General features: G+C 52.6%; 6 protein-coding genes across 6 annotated transcripts; 3 read left to right on the plus strand and 3 right to left on the minus strand.

The window, feature by feature from the left end:
* Positions 1 to 44: 44 nt before the first annotated feature.
* Positions 45 to 1,422, plus strand: MAA_11322 (transcription factor Zn, C2H2; the record flags this gene model as incomplete). Its single annotated transcript, XM_011413310.1, has 2 exons — positions 45 to 1,075; positions 1,143 to 1,422. The coding sequence occupies 2 exons, from the start codon at positions 45 to 47 to the stop codon at positions 1,420 to 1,422; spliced, it is 1,311 nt and encodes a 436-aa protein (XP_011411612.1).
* Positions 1,423 to 1,667: 245 nt separating this feature from the next.
* MAA_08149 (uncharacterized protein) lies at positions 1,668 to 2,387 on the minus strand (the record flags this gene model as incomplete). Its single annotated transcript, XM_007826147.1, has 1 exon — positions 1,668 to 2,387. One exon carries the CDS (start codon positions 2,385 to 2,387, stop codon positions 1,668 to 1,670), a length of 720 nt encoding a protein of 239 aa, XP_007824338.1.
* Positions 2,388 to 5,759: 3,372 nt separating this feature from the next.
* MAA_08148 (uncharacterized protein) lies at positions 5,760 to 6,521 on the plus strand (the record flags this gene model as incomplete). Its single annotated transcript, XM_007826146.1, has 1 exon — positions 5,760 to 6,521. The coding sequence occupies one exon, from the start codon at positions 5,760 to 5,762 to the stop codon at positions 6,519 to 6,521; it is 762 nt and encodes a 253-aa protein (XP_007824337.1).
* Positions 6,522 to 6,700: 179 nt separating this feature from the next.
* On the minus strand, positions 6,701 to 7,820 carry MAA_08147 (uncharacterized protein; the record flags this gene model as incomplete). The annotated part of the gene is made up of 4 exons (XM_007826145.2): positions 6,701 to 6,998; positions 7,064 to 7,355; positions 7,421 to 7,672; positions 7,736 to 7,820. The coding sequence occupies 4 exons, from the start codon at positions 7,818 to 7,820 to the stop codon at positions 6,701 to 6,703; spliced, it is 927 nt and encodes a 308-aa protein (XP_007824336.2).
* Positions 7,821 to 9,057: 1,237 nt separating this feature from the next.
* On the plus strand, positions 9,058 to 9,938 carry MAA_08146 (uncharacterized protein; the record flags this gene model as incomplete). The annotated part of the gene is made up of 2 exons (XM_007826144.2): positions 9,058 to 9,171; positions 9,225 to 9,938. 2 exons carry the CDS (start codon positions 9,058 to 9,060, stop codon positions 9,936 to 9,938), a joined length of 828 nt encoding a protein of 275 aa, XP_007824335.2.
* Positions 9,939 to 10,161: 223 nt separating this feature from the next.
* Positions 10,162 to 12,224, minus strand: MAA_08145 (Membrane bound O-acyl transferase, MBOAT; the record flags this gene model as incomplete). The annotated part of the gene is made up of 4 exons (XM_007826143.1): positions 10,162 to 10,268; positions 10,331 to 11,192; positions 11,258 to 11,895; positions 11,969 to 12,224. 4 exons carry the CDS (start codon positions 12,222 to 12,224, stop codon positions 10,162 to 10,164), a joined length of 1,863 nt encoding a protein of 620 aa, XP_007824334.1.
* Between the last annotated feature and the right edge of the window lie 5,371 nt (positions 12,225 to 17,595).

Genomic DNA, 17,595 nt, shown 5'->3' on the forward strand with positions numbered 1-17,595 from the left:
CTCTTCTCTTTGCGGTGCTCGGAACGGCCGTGTTGGCCGTCGACATGGACAGCCCGCTGCTGCCTTCGCTGAGCCGCAAGGACACCGTCCTGGGCCGCGTGACGCAGCTCTCGGAAAGATACTACTCGGCTGCAATAAAGTGCCTAGACATGGACCACTACCTATGGCGTCACAACTTGACCACTCTCCAAACTCTCCTCCTGATCATTTACGGAATCCACCACAGCCGCGGGCAGACCTGGACACTGCTCGGGCTCGCATACCACCTCGCGCTCTCTGTTGGCTGCCACGTCGACCCTTCTGCCTTTTCCCTCGACACCGCGTCCTGCGAGGAGCGCCGGCGCTCCTGGCTCGCTCTCATGATGCTCCTCTGCAACCAAAACATGTCCATGGCGGGCTTCGACATCCTCCACACGGCCAAGTCCTTCTCTATACGGTTGCCGGCGGAAGCGCTGGACCAAGACTTGCCCGACGGCGCACACCCGCCGCCGCCTGGGCAAGTCGGCCTCACCCCCGTCGGCTACTTCATCCGCAAATACCGCCTGTTCCAACTATCTTCCGAAATCTGCAGTCTGTCCCCGGCGAAGCAGCAGGCGGACCCTACGCTGCTCCGGAGGCTCGACGCCGCCCTCCGCCTCGAGCAAGACCGGCTGACGCAAATCCGCGACAATGCGTCTGGCGCATCGGCCGTCTTCAGAAACCTGCTGCTCAGCTTCTCGCACCACTTGATCGTCCTCCTCCACTGCAGGGTGTTTAGGCGCCCTGCCCCGAGTGCCGACGACGACGCCTGGTCGAAGGAGTGTTGCTGGGACAGCGCACGGCAGGTCCTTGCCCTGCATGCCGACTTTGCCCATTTACCTGCCTTCAAGCCTCACAGGTGGTATATCCGCGGCCGGGGCGCATTCCACGCCTTCCACGCGGCTGTCGTGCTGGTCCTGTTGGTGTCTGCAGACAGACGCGGCTCGCCGAGCGCAGAGGTGATGCAGGCACTTGGGAATTGTTTACAATGTTTGGAGTCGTTTGGGACGCAGAGCCAAATCTGTGCCCGGTCCGCAAGTATTCTAGGCCATCTGCTGTAAGTTGCGCCCTTGTGATGATGGTGCTCGAATTCGAAGGGCGTTCGGCTCACTTACTCGGTGCAGAACAAAGGTTACAAACTCGACCTCGTCATCGCAGTCGCAGGGTGCTAATGTCGAGGCTGGAGTGCAGACATCAAGCGCAGGGCTTGTGCCCGTGGATGATGCGAGCTCATCGGGCGCGCAAGTTCGCCAACAGCCTGAGAGGCACGGCGGAGGAGGGTTAATGGACGGGGTTGATTTGAACAACTTGCTTGGCAACTTTGCGCCTGGCCAGTGGCTTGATGCTGATTATATTGATTGGCAACAGCTGGACATGTTTATGCCGTGGTCTGATACCGTGTAGATACTATGGAGGCATTTGCTACTGCAACCCGAGCTTTGGACACTTCGTCCTGGCCAAAGCCCACTGGCAAGTTTACAGTGGAAACTAAAACATTCACCGTCTTCACTCCTTTTTCCGCAGGGGGATTCGATCCAGGGATCGGTACGGTAGGTCTATTCATTACGAAAGTGTTATAGACTTGTCAATAGCATCAAGTATGAATGATGGCCCGTACACTGTGGACCGAATTCCGAATTTCGTCCAAACTAAAAACCGACAGTAATTTTCCATCCATCAGGGACACCGACAGTCGAAAATTTGACCTTTCCCACGCAGTCACCGTACTCGTATGGCTTTCCAATGGTTCCTTTCCCCGCGCCAGCCGTCTTGGAAGTAGGGTTATACATGGTGACGGACGTCTTAGGAAGGTCAGAGCACTTGTGGGTGCCCGAGTTCCAGGGGTAGTACTCGACGAAGCCAACCTGGCTGCTCTCGATGCCTCTCGCGCCAGAAGGCAGTGTCCAGCTTCCAATGTGGACGGACCTGCCCGTGGCGGCGTTGACGGCCGTTCCCTTCCACTTCGTTCCGCTCTCATTCTCCACGACAATATTGTATGTCGCGCTGTAGTCGCCTTCAAAGTCTACAGCACAGCTGACGCCGGGCCCGCCATCGGCGCCGGTGTGGCAGTTGGGGTCCGAGGTCGTTGTGCCTTTTTGGAACGAGGAGAAGACGCCGTGGACGATGCTCTTGCCGTTCTTGTTGGGGCGATTTTGGATGCCGCAGTATCCCACGTCTGGGATGCCGTTAAACTTGAACTGTTGGGCAAAGTAGTAGCCGGAGGTGTGAGCAGCGCCGGCCATGTTGAACGGAAACGTGACGTCTTTGAGGCCCCCTGCAGGCTTTCCGGAGAAGGACCAGCCGTTGCCGACGAGAGCTAGGCCAAGCTGGGGGGCGAGGACTGCCAGTGTGGCCAAGGAGTACTTCATTGTTGCTTCTTGGTGAGGGTTGGTTCGTGAAGATTGTTGGATGGGGTTGTGTTAGTTGCTAATTGAATCGGAATATCAGGACCAACGGGGTTCAGGACCTCGCTCTTTATACATTTTCTCAAGTCTAGCTTGGTCGGATTTTGGTGTTTAGATTCATCAGCCAGCGACCCGTCTCCATGTAAGGCATGATCGGCGCTAGCTTCCGCGGGCTTACTCATTTACTCTGGGTTGATTGCCAGTAATCTGAAACAATGTGTCAATAGTAGTCTCTTTTCTCAATCGTCCCGTCTGGACAAGGCATTATGATACCTCGTGGCGGATTGACAAGTGTCGCCAGGAGGAAGAGGCCTTGTTCGCTTGATGATTGCAAACCTGGGCCAGCTACATAGGTAGGAGATGAATTCGTGGCCAGGACGAGTGCACTTCCGAGAAAAATGGTTCGTAATGGAATACAGTAGGCAATCCAACGACGCTACAGAATCCGACGGTCCCTTTCTTTCGAGAGTACCCTTGTCTCCCAAACGAGGGGCGTGGCCGTGCGACGTACTTGATGTGCACCATCCCGGGGTAAATCTCAGGTCCAGCGTAAGCAGACCCCAGGTCCAGGTGGGCAACGGCTGGCGGAATCAGCATGGTATTTGGAGAGTGTATACATTTCTGGCTACTATAGGCGAAAGCTTATGGAGTGAATTAGTGGCATGTGTCAGGGATATGCTGAAGCCGCTGTTGGCATGGAAGCTGCTAAGATTCTATTATACTGTCAACTTTCAAATGTCAACTTTCAAATGAATACTGTCAAATGAATACTGTCAAGTTTCAAATGTCATATGTATGCTGACCAGTTACCGCTTACTTTGAGTGATGAGAATGTCGCACCTGACCTAAGATTTAGTGTTCCCCCCGTGAAGCGTCATTCTGTTTTTAGGATGCGATAGTGCCACCGCAAAGGTTGGATTGCACGCGTTTGTCATGACTCATGGGTTGAGAGATGATCAATCGACTAGGCTGAGATGAAAAGGGACAAGGCGTAACTCTGTTTCTCGTGTTCCCAAAAAGCGTTAGTATGATAGTAATAGTAACTTTTCTCCAGCGGTAACCCAGCAGACACGTCAGTCTATTCTAGGAAGGTAACGACGGTCATCCTGAGGGGTGGTGCTGCTGGATGTCATATATCAGACGCCACAAGTTACTGTTAATTCTTTGACTAATAACAGTGCAGAGTACCTACGGAGTACTCACAAGCAAAAACACATATCAGCGCCATTGAAAAAACTGATGTCTCGGTCTTACAACGGAGGTTGGTTTTATCTCCTGTTTCCATTGCAGTTGGGAAAAGCTCATCGTCCAAGTACATCATTTGGCAAATCTACTTTTGACATTCTTGCTTCATTGTTGTCTCCTCAATCTAAAAGACAGCCCCCAACTTTGACCTTTGAATGCCGTCCACTAGTTTTGATGGGATCGCTCGGGAGATGACAGCAAATCTTCTATTGGCCCGCGCATCATGCAGTTCCATCACACTTGACACGGGCTGTTGAGACTCTGTGGCTGAGCTGAAAGGCACGGACTCAATTGCGTTGTCCTCTTTTGAGACAGTGCAGTGGCGGCAAGTGCCCGGTTGAGACGATTGAGCAATAGCTATAACCCTGAGGTCTCGTCGATTGTCAAAAGATGGCACGGGAACTGGAGCGCTCACATACAGCCAACGGCTACTAAAGACTGTCCTCATCTCAGAGCTGGGAATGATCGGAACCGTTCTCTCTTTTCAGGGTTGGTGCTCCCGAAATCTGGCTGGGCGCGGAGCAAACGTACCAAGGCGACTGTCTTGTGGCTGCGTTGAGACAGCTACGGAACTGGATAACTACAAACTCCATCAAATCTTGGTGTGTAATCGTCGCCGTTTTCTGGATATACTTTTATGTCTTGGTCTGGAATAAGGCTACGCCCATAAATCGGCCACCGGCTGGTTACTTCGTGGTGGCTATCGCTGGTCCAAATGTGAGACTCCCGCGGGAAGCTAATGACAAGGCTGTGCCGGACGTAACCCTTCGGTTCTCAACACCGAGCGGCCCGACTCGCGGCAAGCTGAATGTAGTGGTTCAATCATGACAATGCCGGACCACACATTTTCACTCACCGGCCATAGGTGGTAAGTCCGTGTGTAGTAGACGGTGACGACGTGGCAAACCTTGTCAGGGGTGATAGAGCCCAGATATTCGTATAGCCAAATAAATAGAGTTGATAACTGCACCGTACTCTGTAACGTTACCTCTGACTACATCATGTTTTTGTGCGACAACAAGGGACTTGCCTCCTCTCTTGCCCGAGACGAGCGACAATCATGTAATATTCAAGACCGAAATGGTATCCTCCTAGTCCCTCACCTTCTGTTGGGTGTATCACCTGAGGCTTTCTCACGGTTGGCTCGCAGTTCACGGGTTGGAGTGAGCGCGACTCAGGAAGTTGCTCTTCAAGGCATGGAATGCGATATAATCCCGGACTCAAAGCCAACAAATCCTACATAAGGATGTACTGCGCAATATGAGGTCAAGTGATTCCCCACCATCTCCCAGCAAAAAGTCAAAGCTATTAGTGTGACAAGGGTTCAATTATGAAGGCTTGGAGCGAAAAGGGCTCAATTCCATAATAATCTCGTAGGATGTCAAAGGTCCTGAGTTACTACAAGAAAGGAAGAGAAGGGTAACCGCCTTATATACATGAAAGGAACGCCCGGGCCTAGGGTCCTTGCCCAGGCACGTGTTCTGGCTGTGTAACTAACAAGTCCTGTGTCGGCGAAGCCCCTTTGTTGGGCTTCACGATCTGTTGGGCCTTTTCCGTGTAACAATTAGTCCAATGTACAAAAGGCTCCTCATCTTGAAGGCAGGTGTTCAACTTGTCCGAGTATAGTCGCACTGGTCACAAATCCATTTAGTACAATATAATATAAAAATTGAACAAGTAATAAATTGGCAACATTCAATTAAGCAGGTGTATCTAAAAGTCGCAACGCAATGCATCCCAATCAAGACTATGACAAAAAAAATTCCCCCAGAATACACGAGTGACGTGGCACACAGAAACGGAAGCCAGGGTTAGGGTCAGCTAGAAATCTCAAGCTTCAAACCTCCAACTCGTCGAGTCGACAAACTGCACGTATATCTCGGCACATGATCCGCACAAACTCAGTCTTACCAAGCGCCGAGAACAATTGACGACACGGAATTGCAAATAGCCCCAGCCTGCTTCCTCTGCCCTCTGCCCTCCCTGGCAAGAGAATAGGTAAGCGGGCGTCAACGAGGTCGTAATATTGACGCCTCCCCCGCATCATCTCGCCTACACCACCTTCTACCAGACAAGTCAACCCAATTCATCATGAGTCTCCTCGGGAAAGCATTCATCGTCACAGGGGGCGCCTCGGGGATCGGCAAAAGCACAGTCAGGAAGCTGCTCGAGCTCTCGGCGCAGGTGCACGTCGTCGACGTGGCCAGCGACATCCCGGCACACGCAGGGCTCGCCGGCCGGCAGACGAACCACGCAAACGTCGACGTCGCCTCGCGGAAGCACGTCCGCGCCGTGTTTGACAAGATCGCCGCACGGGCGCAAGAGGGCGTGCAGCTCGGCGGGCTGGTGCACTGCGCCGGCATCCTGCGCCCGACCGAGGCCTCGGAGGCGGGCGACGAGTACCTGCGCCAGCTCTGGGACGTCAACGTGCTGGGGACGTGGAACGTCAATACCGAGCTGTACCGGCTCGTCAGGGCGTCGCGCGAGTCGAGTGCCGGCGCGCGCGTCGACGCTCTCGCCAGCATCGTCAACATGGGCTCCATGGCGTCGGTCAGGGGCATTCCCGACGCGCCGGGGTACGTGGCTACGAAGCACGCGGTTCTTGGGCTCACTCGCTCCTTTGCGCAGTCGTGGGCGTCGGTCGGGCTCAGGGTCAATTGCGTTGCGCCGGGCGCCGTCAACACCCCCATGATTCAGGGCATGGCGCTTGAGGATGTCGCGCCGGCGTACAGGGGAGCTCTGAGGTCGCTGATTGAGCCGGAAGAGATTGCCGACACCGTCATGTTTCTCTTGGGCAAGGGCTCGTCGGCCATCACGGGGCAAGTGGTCGAGGTGAACGGCGGCTGGCCCTGAAGGCGGCAGCACGGCTGAGCTACGCTGTTGCCTTGGTTGCGTGGGTTGCGGTGTCATCAAAATTTTGCGGGAATTTACAAGTCCGGCTGTATTTTACTCTCAAAAATGATATGTAGTATATGCAGTTCTAGTCATCTACCAGGCTGTGCGATAAGCAAAGACAAGCAAGTAGTGCCGGTTTACAAGCGCGATTCGTCATCGTACCGCGAATAGTAGTAGTTGTTGGCCAGCGAAGCGCTACTTGCGTTGGAAAGACTCTGAAACGGGATCCTCTCGAAGCTCCCGCGCGTCACCGAGTTGCGAATGCCGGCATCTCTCTGAGACAAGTTGAGTATAATGACGCCTACAAAAGTGACCAGCAAGCCAAGCAGTAGCGACAGGTTTGTAACGACATTTTTGATGCTCAAACCACCGTAGAGGATAAGAGAAGCCGATAGCGTGGCCGTCGTAAACGTCACATAGTACAGAGGGTTGACTCTGAAGCAAAGTTGTTTTTTCTCGCGTCAGTCTTAGCAGAGAAGAGGGCGATGGGCGGTACGTACATGTTGGCCGGGAAGGATGCCAGCGCCTTATTGAAGTAGTTCATCTGGACGACAATACACCCCGCCGAGAGAAGCAGGAAGGCGTACGTAGACGGGTGGGTGAACTGGTTGTTGCCGGAAAAGGTGAGCTTCAATGCCATGCCCAGCGCTTTGATGCCCATGATGGAGATTGAGCCCACCAGCGAGCATACGGAGAGGTAGACTAAAGCGTGCTTCTTGCCGTACACCGGCGCAACCTTGTATATTAAAAAGACGACGGTTCCAAGTACGGCCAAGGCATATAGCAAGAAGCCTAGGAGGGGAAAGGGGCCGCGTTAGTCAAAGCAACCAAGTAGGCCAGTTTGAGCCGCAACATACCAGGCTGCAAAGCATAGTCGAGGATCTGATCTATAGTCTCAACCGGCTGTTCAGGGGGAGCGTGAATGATGACCAGCACGGCGCCAAGAAGGCAGATGGCAATGCCGGATCGACCAACCGGTCCAAGCTGTTCATTCAGCAGGAACGAGCCCATGACAGCGCCAAAGATGACACTCAGGGCTCCCAGCGGCGTTACAAGAATAGCAGGCGCAAAGGCATATGCAGCAAAGTTGCAGATCTCGCCGAGGACCACTATACAAATACACACGCGGTGAGATTAGGTCAAACCTAGGGTTCTGCGGGTGGGATACGAACAGGAGCAGATGCCCAGCCACCACAGCGGGTTTCTCAGGTATTCAAAGCCGTCGCCATTGAATCCCTGGTTTTTGCGCGCATCCATCAAGCCCTGAGGATTGCCAAGGTCAGCCGAGGTTCATGGGATGGACTCTGCCTGGGTCACGGGATGCAAATAAAACCTTTCTTGTGATGACGAAGCTTGTTCCTACAAGTAACTCATCAGTGAGATTTCTCATGGGCAGTGTCCGTGTTGGCGTGTACCAATGGCAGCGGCCGAAAAGGTCGCCAGGATCAGGCAGATATAGCTTCACAAACGCATCATCAGTTGGGAACAGAGCAGACCAGACGGGAGGGGCGAGACGTACACATCCTTATTCATAGTCGCAGCAACGGCGATTCCTGCTCGTCAAAGAAAGGCGAGGCTCATGAAATGAATAATCCAGCGCCTAGCGGAGCATGACAAGGAAGGACGCAGACAAACGGGCAACTTTTCTGAGCTCACGCCTTTTGCGGACCGACGTTGAATACGGCTGCCACGCGTCGCTGGCCGTGGAGGAAATGGGTTTTGAATGCGACTGCATTTTGTCCCGCGTAAACTTGACCGTTTTTGCGGACGGCAAGCGTATTTCGCTAAAGAGATGGTAATTTCGGTACCTTTGAACATGTGCTGAAGGATCCGTTTCTAAAAAGGGGGAAATTGGGCGCGCGGGCAAATACCCGAATGGCTACCCGGTACTCGGAGCTCTGCTGCAATCCAGAACATCTGCATCAGCATCGATCGTGGCGACCAACAACATTGAAAACAACGAAATCACGTCGACTTGGACCCGAGTCTCGCGTCCCTTGGCAGCCAACACTAGTACAACGAGCAACTCCAGCGTCCGACCAGGCAGTGGGAATACTCAACCAGCAGAGGGAACCCGCTCATTTGCGCAGCATGCGAGGCGTTTTGTGGCTTCAGTTCCGGGCGCAGCACGGTGCTGTTTTCATCCTCGCTCACCACTAGCACCAATCCTTTGAATAATAATATCACGACGCCACGCATAGCAAAGACCCTGAATGCCGGGCAGACAACCACGAAAATTCCCAACGATCCACCCGTGTCTCGGCTCAGCCTCACGTCCACGCCAAGACGCCATGACAAGTGCCGGTCCACGTCACGACCCCATATCTTCACATTGGGCTCCCAGAAAAAAAAAATCCCCCAACAGCTGTCAGTCTGTACATCTACATTCTCGGGAATTGCTTCAAACGACCAAACCACAAACAACCGACCTCGCGTCGCGTTGCGCACCATCACCACGTCGCGCGGCACCGCTGCAGCGCCAGGCCGGCGAGCCATGGCCCTCAAAACCGTCTTCGCGTTCGGCACCCAGCCCTTCGACCCCACGAACCGCTTCGCAACATCATGGCTGCTCCCGCCCTGGATGCTCCTCGCCTGCCGGGCCCTGATTGTACGCTCCTTCCCCTCCGCGCCGTCTCGCACAAGACTAACCCACACGTACAGAGCATCTACATCTTCACGACGCTCTTCTTCATCATGGGCTACACGTGCGCCCACGCCTCGCTGGGCGGCTGCCTCACCGTGCGCCGCTCCTTCTCCTACTTCACCGTCATCACCTACTGGGGCCTGGGCTTCTACTTTGCCGCCGCGTCCGTCCACACGCTCACGTACCTGGTGCGCGGCGGGCGGCCGCTGCTCGCCTCGTTCCCGCGGCCCCTGCAGGCCCTCCACTCGCTCCTGTACACGTCCATTGTCACGCTGCCGTTTCTCGTGACGGCCGTCTACTGGGCCGTGCTGTACAAGGCGCCCTGGTTCGAGCTGCCCTTTGACGGGTGGCACAATGTCTCGCAGCACGCGCTCAACTCGCTGTTTGCGCTGTTCGAGGTGCTTGCCGCGAGGACCGAGGCCATGCCGTGGGTGCATCTGGTGTGGCTGATTGCCATACTGCTGGGCTATCTGGGGGTTGCCTTCATCACCCTCGCCACCCAGGGCTGGTACACGTATAGCTTTTTGGACCACGACAAGGTCGGCGGGAGGGGCTACGTGGCTGCGTATGTGTTTGGCATAGCCGTGGGCATCGTCGTTATTTTTGCCGTCGTGTGGGCTGTCGTTTGGCTGAGGAAGTGGGTGACGGAGGCTAAGATGGGTAGGACGGGCAGGTTTGTTGTCGAGAGGAGGGTGGATGTGGAGATGAGTCAAGTCAAAGAGGGCGAGTAGTGGCCCAAGTTGTACCAGATTTTATACACCGTCGATACAATCGCGAGGTCCGCGTCGTGTGTGGTGATGCAGAAAAAGAATGAATGCCTGCTTGAGAGTTGCCGGTATATATATCGACGAGAATACTTGCCAGGAATTTCTTAGGGGCCGTTTGCACACTTGTTGACAGTGTCATTATAAATACTTGTATTCTTGTATGGTACAGTCACATCGTTCCCATCTCTCAGCACTTCAACGTTGCTCCCTTGCGCTTCTCTGATTCGCGAATCTCAAACATGACCTGGATACCCACGAATAAGCAGGCACACGCCACAGTGAGAAAGATGACGCCTATTATATTGTCAGTAAGCAATTCCGAACAAAATGTCACAAAAGACCACGAGGCAACTCACCTGACCATTCATGCAATATGCCCGCAACAATGCTCTGCAACCCATCCAAGCCTACCGCGAAACCAACCAGATTGGCCGCCATCATCATGAGCACGTTCGCAACCGCACCAACACAGCACAGCATGCGGTACTCGGTAGGACGGCTCTCCCACTTCCTCTTGGGAAACAGAAATGCCGCCGTCCACTCGGGCACCATGAACAGGACAATCAGCCAGCCCCAGATGAGGAGGCGGAGCTGAATGTCATGCCACAGTGCCACAAAGGTGAACACACACAAGTACGTAACTGTTGACTGAGCCGCAGCGGCCCAGTTGCGGAAGGATGCGCCCCCAAGAGGAACGTACAAGTATCGAATGAGCCATCGGTTGTACGATCGGTGCCATGCGCGCCAAAACAGTTGGGTGCTGTAGTTGTTGCTCACGCACCGAACCATGTTCTCCGGCGGGTCGATGCCATCTACCAACGCCCACAGGCGGAACAGTCGCCACGGCAGAAGGAGCTTCAACCAGATTATGTGGAGGTTGAAGAATGAGAGCAAGCTGAGTTGAGCGGCGGAATATTCCCCCCAAACGGGATTGGCAAGGCCAATTGCGCCGACGTAGTCAAAGTGCAGGATGAGCTCCATGGCAAGCAGAACCAGCAGGAACCGAACACCATAGCGGATAGTGCGCGGTTTCTCGATGCTGGCTGCCTTGAATTTGAGCTGGGAGATGTAATCGTTGAAGGTGAGAATAGGTCCCGCCAGATAGAGGGGTGCGTATATGGCGTATGCGATGTAATTGCGGAACGAGTAGTCGGCCGGCTCGGCGGATATCGCGATTCGATCTCGCTCAGACAGGTTGGCCGGGTCCAATTGTTTCTTCTTGTGTGCATTAGCGGCATTGCGGAGGAGGAATAGCCGACAAGACGGGGTTGGCGTGCACTTACCTCCAAGGAACTGGAAGCCTTCTTATCGATGCTCCAATAATAATCCATATTGTAGCTAATCAATCGCAGAATTGTTATGTTGAACAAAACCTCCCACCGCGGCATGATGCCTCCAAACCCATCCAACCACGCGCCCGTCTGCATCAAGGGAGAATCCGTCAGTTGCCCAGTAGAAGCAGATTCGACCGGTGGCGAGATGTGACTCGCTACGTTTCGTAGGTGGTAGCCCTCACAGAGCTCATTCGCAAACAGCGTTGAGATGTTAAACACCCAGGTGGCAATGGGCACATATTTGCGCGGGAGTTTCCGCCCAATCTGAAAGTTTATGTACAGAATAGTGAGGACCTTGAATGCCGAGATGCCATGCAAGATGACCAAGAACAAAATCGCAAATGTAAAGTCGAACAAGGCGCGCTGCTCCAGCCGCGAGGAGCCTTTGGGGCTCCTATTGCCGTTGGCGCCGGTGTATACTGATTCCCAGACCTTTCGGAGCAGTGGATGGAATATCAGCAGCGCAGCCAGGTAGGGCAAGTTGCCTCGAAACGTGTGATACTGCGCATCGGAAATGTCGACTTTGCGGCCGGGAATCCAGCCATCGGAAAGAAATCGCTCGTACTTGTGATATCGCGGATCGGAGGCTATTCCAACACCCGGTTAGCGGCTGGTGTCGACTCAAAGAAGGGAAAAAAGAGCAACAAACAAGTCACATACGCCGTGAAACGCTATACGCAACCCAAAACATGTACGGCACCGCCCACAAAAACACAAAATAATACAGGTAAAACTCTGGCGTTTGCCATTTCGGTGGAGGGGCACGAGCTCGCGCTTTATCAGCGGCCTCCTTCACGGCATCGGGATCGCTGCGCGCCTCGATAACAGTCTGGTAGGGAACGGACGACGAGCTCATGAACCGAGTATCGAGGGTGTCGATGTCATAGACATTGCGGAAGAAAGAGAAGACGCCCATGGTGGGCCGACGTCTGCGCCTTTTGTTCTGTAGGCGTGGCTCAAGGATGAAAGGGACGGCGGCAGGGTCAGCTCATTTTCGACAAACAGTGTCCGCGCAAGAGTTCAAATTAATGGTTCAAAGGGGCGCCGTCGACGTGCAGCGTTGAGGGGTCAGGTGAGTGAAACGAGTGACTGGTCAAAGGGAGCGGTAATGATGACGTTCAGGCTGAGACGACGTGCGACGTGTCTTGTCAGCAAGAATAGATGGCAAACATGCAGAGAGGGATGGTGGATGGTGGATGGAGGACGTGGCATTCGACGCCTCGCCGCGAGCGCAAACGTGGGGCCTCGGGATCTACAGCCACTCAAGGACGCCGGAGATCAATTGATGTCAACTCGACTCGTCCCTGGCGGCACATGGTAGTATTGTGGGATTCACAGGGCTTGTGGAGTTGAACCCGCATTGAACCGTTTAGCCCCTGAGACCTCAAAAGTTGAGTCTGCATGTGGCTTCCCATTGCTTAGTCAGCGGTGAACGTGTCTGGCGGCGAGGTCGAGGTCTGGATGAATTTGACTTTAATTTACGCACCTGGACCTCGTGAATATCTTTTCAGAATACTGCAGAGTAGAATCCTTCCAACAGATGGGGTGCCTGGCCGACCGACTCTTGGATTATGAACAGCTTCATCCAGGTTCCATTCCTTGCCGCAGATTCACGTGCGTCCAACGGAAATGATCAGCATCAGGTCTGCACGGAATCACAGAATGCAGCGAATTCGATACCCTTCGGCCATAGTTGGTTCATTCCGGTACCGCCTGGCGTGTGCAAGAGGGCGCCGTCCGACCAGACACTTTTTGGTGGTTGTCAGAGCTTTTCCCGTGCGCAGCAAAGCAGTCACAGCTCCAACTTGAAGTACATTGAGCATCATACCCACGCGTTTAAAAAAAAAAGCCAACTGAACATTGAGTGTAAGCGCGAGAATCTTGGACATGGTTTCAGAATCAATGACACTCGCCCACACACATTGTTCACTTATTCCTTGCATAACACTCGGCACATTTAGTCCCGTGGCCATGGCAGAATGTCTTAGTGCAGTGAAGTTTAAAAGTACATCCATGCTTCACAAAGACCAACCTGGTGCACACGGATTGTAAAAAAGACTGCGCCACGTAGCTACCCATGTAGTTAAACATAGCAGCCAGATGTACCCTGAACAAGGAAGCGACATTTAAAAATCACCAAGAAGCAATGAATACCTACTTTATTGCAGATTTCCTTTCACACCCTATGAAAGGGCAGAGCACAAAAAGGGAGAAAACCAAGTACGGGACGAGAAGAATGTATAAATACAGCACATCTTGTCCCATTTTCGACCAAGAAAAAACAACAACGAAGACGACGAAGACGACGACGACAACACTAACAACAATAACAATAACAATAACAACAACAGCCAAGATCAAGACATCCACGCCAAGACCGCTCTGCAGCATTCATCACCATGTGCACCTATCAGCTGGAAGTTTGCCCCGAACAAAAAATGATTACCAGTTACAAGTGCGATTATTGCGATCCTTGCCTAGCCAACATCGCGTATTTTAGGGCGCCGGAGTGGACACAACTCATGTACGGGTCCAGTGGCCTTTCATGTTCGAAGCCAATGGAATGTTGCGAGGGTGTCTCGATCAATGTCACCGTCAAGGTACGTACACCCACAGATGAGTTGCAAACGCGATTCAACTTGTTTTCGAGACTCGCCGCAAAGGATGATGGGACATCTGCCGCGAATGGCACCGGGGCTTTGACCTCTGGCCATTTTCACACAGGCATAGGCGGCCATCGCCGGATCACGAGTCATCCCCATCCCTACCCCAACCCAACGAGATACAAGCTTCTGACACCCAATTCAAATGAAAGTTATGCGAAATGGTACACTCGAGGCTTGTTGGCCCTTACCTCAACGGACGTAGCCAGCCGCTACATGAAGTAGGTAATGGCTGGACTCACGAGCCGCTATTTGACGACAGGCAATATTCGGGATAAATGTCATCTGGTGACTACAGCGGTGATGGACGCTGGCATGCCGAAGCAGGGTTGATGGAAATCATGATGAGCACGGTCTCAAAACCCGTTGGATAAGAGTGCTGGCAAGTTTTCAACAAACATGAAGCAAATCAGTAGTTAGAAAGTTCTCAACAACTTTCAGACAATGTTAAATGGTGTAGCCAGATGTTCCTTTTATGTGTACTCATCTCTCCATGTGTAAATTATCGCAACTAGACTGAGAGACGGATTAAGAGATTAAATACAGCGAAGAAAGTGATTATGTATACATAAAGCTGAAACCTTTATATATAATTGCTTTCAATATATTCTCTTGGCTAAGCTGTAGCATTCTGACTGGAAATAAGATTGTCAGCGGCCATGGAGAAAAGGCTAAGATGTGCATATTTGTCACTTTACCTATCCAAATATTCATACAAGCTCTATACCAAGCAAGATTTTCGACGAAATTATAAGGGAGTATAAATGCTGTTGAAGTAGAGCGCGTTCTTTCTGTGGCAAAGACCGAGTAAAATAACCAGTTGACACCATTTGTCCGCTGTCTGGCCGCACCTAAAAAAGAGAACCGTAATACACCACGCAATACATCATGGATGCACGCACCTCGATGCGTTAAAAGCTAGCAGGGTGGGTGATTCAAACATACCAAAAAGCTAGCTGCCGAAAATAAGCACCATCTGCTAGCTTTACCATGTCCCGGAGGACGTGCATACATATGTACTTGTAAGCTCGATATCGGGGATACTTTGCAAAGGGCCGTGTGACAAGGGCAGGGTGACTAGTCCTGAAACGCGTGTTCAAATATCAATTCAATAATCGACTTTGAGGTATTAAAGGTCCTTGGTTTTCTAAGAGGCCTTAAAGGGTCAGAGGTCTCTATAAATACAAAAAGTCGGCGAGGGTTAGTGCCCGAGGCAGTCCTCGCTTATGATCTGACCCTGGGCTCTCCTGATACCGTTCTTTGTTGTTGTGTAACCTTTGTAGTCTGATACCTTTGTCCAGGTCTTGACCGTCCGACATCAGAGGTTTCTAAAAATACAAGAAATCAGTGAGCCTTACAGGCCTAGGCAGCCCTCACTAAGGTCTGACTCCGGACTCTCGTGATAGCTTCCTTTGTTGTTGTGTAACCTTTGTGGCCGATACCTTTGTTCCGGCTGATGCCTTTGTTCTGGCCTTTGCCGTGTGACAGGTCACCATTGCTGCATCCCTTTGTTCCATGGCCTAGTGGTCCGACCCAATAGCCACTCTGACAAAGATTCAAAGAAATGAGAGATGCTTGTTATTATTGGCAGCTATTATAGCTAGGAGGCTCTATATAAAGGGGCCAAATCTAGTCGGCTATCTGCCTAAGGCTACCATCTACGAAGGCCTTGCACACATGGTCCGGCTGACCCGTTCCGGGGCATAACATACCGCACTAATTACATGTCAAGTTATATTCTAGCGGGTCAAGTGTCAAATTCCAAGGCCATGTCGCCTTTTCAGTGACTCGGTTTCGTAAATAATCCGAACCGGAATCAGGTCATGTTGGAGACAGTTTGAGAGGCTGATGGATTAAGCAGCATTTCGACATCCCTGCAGTAGAAAGCGGCCCCTGGGCCGGTCAGCTGGGCCAGTCAAGAGTTGAATAGCCAGGCTGCAAGTCGGCTTTGTCTACAGAGTACCCTCTTTAGCCGTTCGCATCTCCGCGATACATGGCCGGAGTCACCGACTCCCTTGGCATGGGGCAGCAAATAGCAAGGAATGGCTGGGTCCGAAACCTATATATCGGCGTTATCGCCTTCGTTCTCGCATGTTAAGAGAGCGGTATTGGGACTGGCGCTGAGGTGTCATGTTTGCACCGCTGTTAATCCATGTTTGCAACCGAGGCAACTGTACCAAGTTTAAACGGGGACAACTGTTCTGTATGAAACTCCACAGAATGAGATTCAGAGATCCCAACACGTCTGACGTAAAAACCGAGTGTCGGAATGAAAACAAGAATATCTTGAGATTTAGACGACACCAGATACTTTAGAGCAGTCGCAGCTCTCTGGGTAGATGGGTGTCTTACACGCACCATGGCCTCGGACGTTACGCCCTCACTCGAGTCCTTGTCGAGGTATCATGCGCAACAAAAGTTTCTAGCATTTGTTCCCTATACCTTGATAATCAAAACCATTTGGCAAGCAGCACGCGGGCGGGGCGGTTCGAAGTTTGTCAATAGGTCAATGGCCGGGGCCTACGAAGACCGGTCGTGTGACATGCGCCTCTCTTCCTGGCTCTCCGAAGAGACTGGCTGGTATCGACATCAACTCGAGTGCCATGGTCAGATCTTTCGTCACATTCAGCCCCTTTTTGTCCATGCAGGTGGCTGCAAAGCAACGGTGACTTAAAGTTTTCGGCTGAGAGTGAGAGCAATGCCAAGATATAAGCACACAGGAGAGTTGCAAGTCTCGGCTTTGGTCTAGCTGGCATGGACATGAGTGACTTGTCAACGGTCCATTGATCTGCAATTATGAGGCCATGTAATGGAGTGAATGCCGCCTACATATGTCCTGCAGGAGCCGCGAGACATTGGCGACGTAGCCCCGAGGCCGACGTGTGCAGATATCCGCACGGCCGTTGGATTGCATTCGACACGACGCCAGAGGCTGTCCAAGCAACATGTAATCACACGCAGCTGGTTGTGGTTGTGGTGGTGGTGGTGATGACGATGGCGATGATGGAGGCCATAAAGGCGAGAAGGCGATGCCACGCACGCAGGACGGACAGATTTGGAAGGAGCGGTCGGCCGGCACACCGTAACATCGACCTGGCATTTTGAGCTCTTGCCGCCGACTGATCTAGTGGCAGCCACTTGATTGGCCCAACCGTGAACTGAGGAGGCTCTCTCAAAGCAGCCTCGCCTCTTCCTCCGCTCCAATGCTTGTGCATGCTCTTCCATGTTCCGTATTCCAAATTGCATATGTCCGTCCCCTCTTGCTTTTTCGTCGTCTTCTACTCCATCACACTCTGACTCGAACTGCCGATCTTTGACCATTCATCACAAGCGTTGAGGCACATCAAGCCACACCGCAATATGTCGCGAAACCACAAATCCGATGACGATAAAACGACGACGGACGGCCCGTCAAGAGACGGCGACAGTCCCTTCATCCATGGCGTATCACGTCCCATCATCTCCACCATCTCCAACCACGCCGCACTCCAGACCAAAGTCTCCAACTCAAAATAGAAGTTTCACCACGTTGAAACAAATCGCCATTCCCAACGGAGGAGAAAGGTAGACAACGTTCAAATGCATGTCTCGTAAAGCCTACCTACCATCTTGCAACAATCTAAT

The sequence above is a fragment of the Metarhizium robertsii genome (assembly GCF_000187425.2).
Source record: "Metarhizium robertsii ARSEF 23 chromosome Unknown MAA_Scf_6, whole genome shotgun sequence".
NCBI lineage: Eukaryota > Fungi > Ascomycota > Sordariomycetes > Hypocreales > Clavicipitaceae > Metarhizium > Metarhizium robertsii.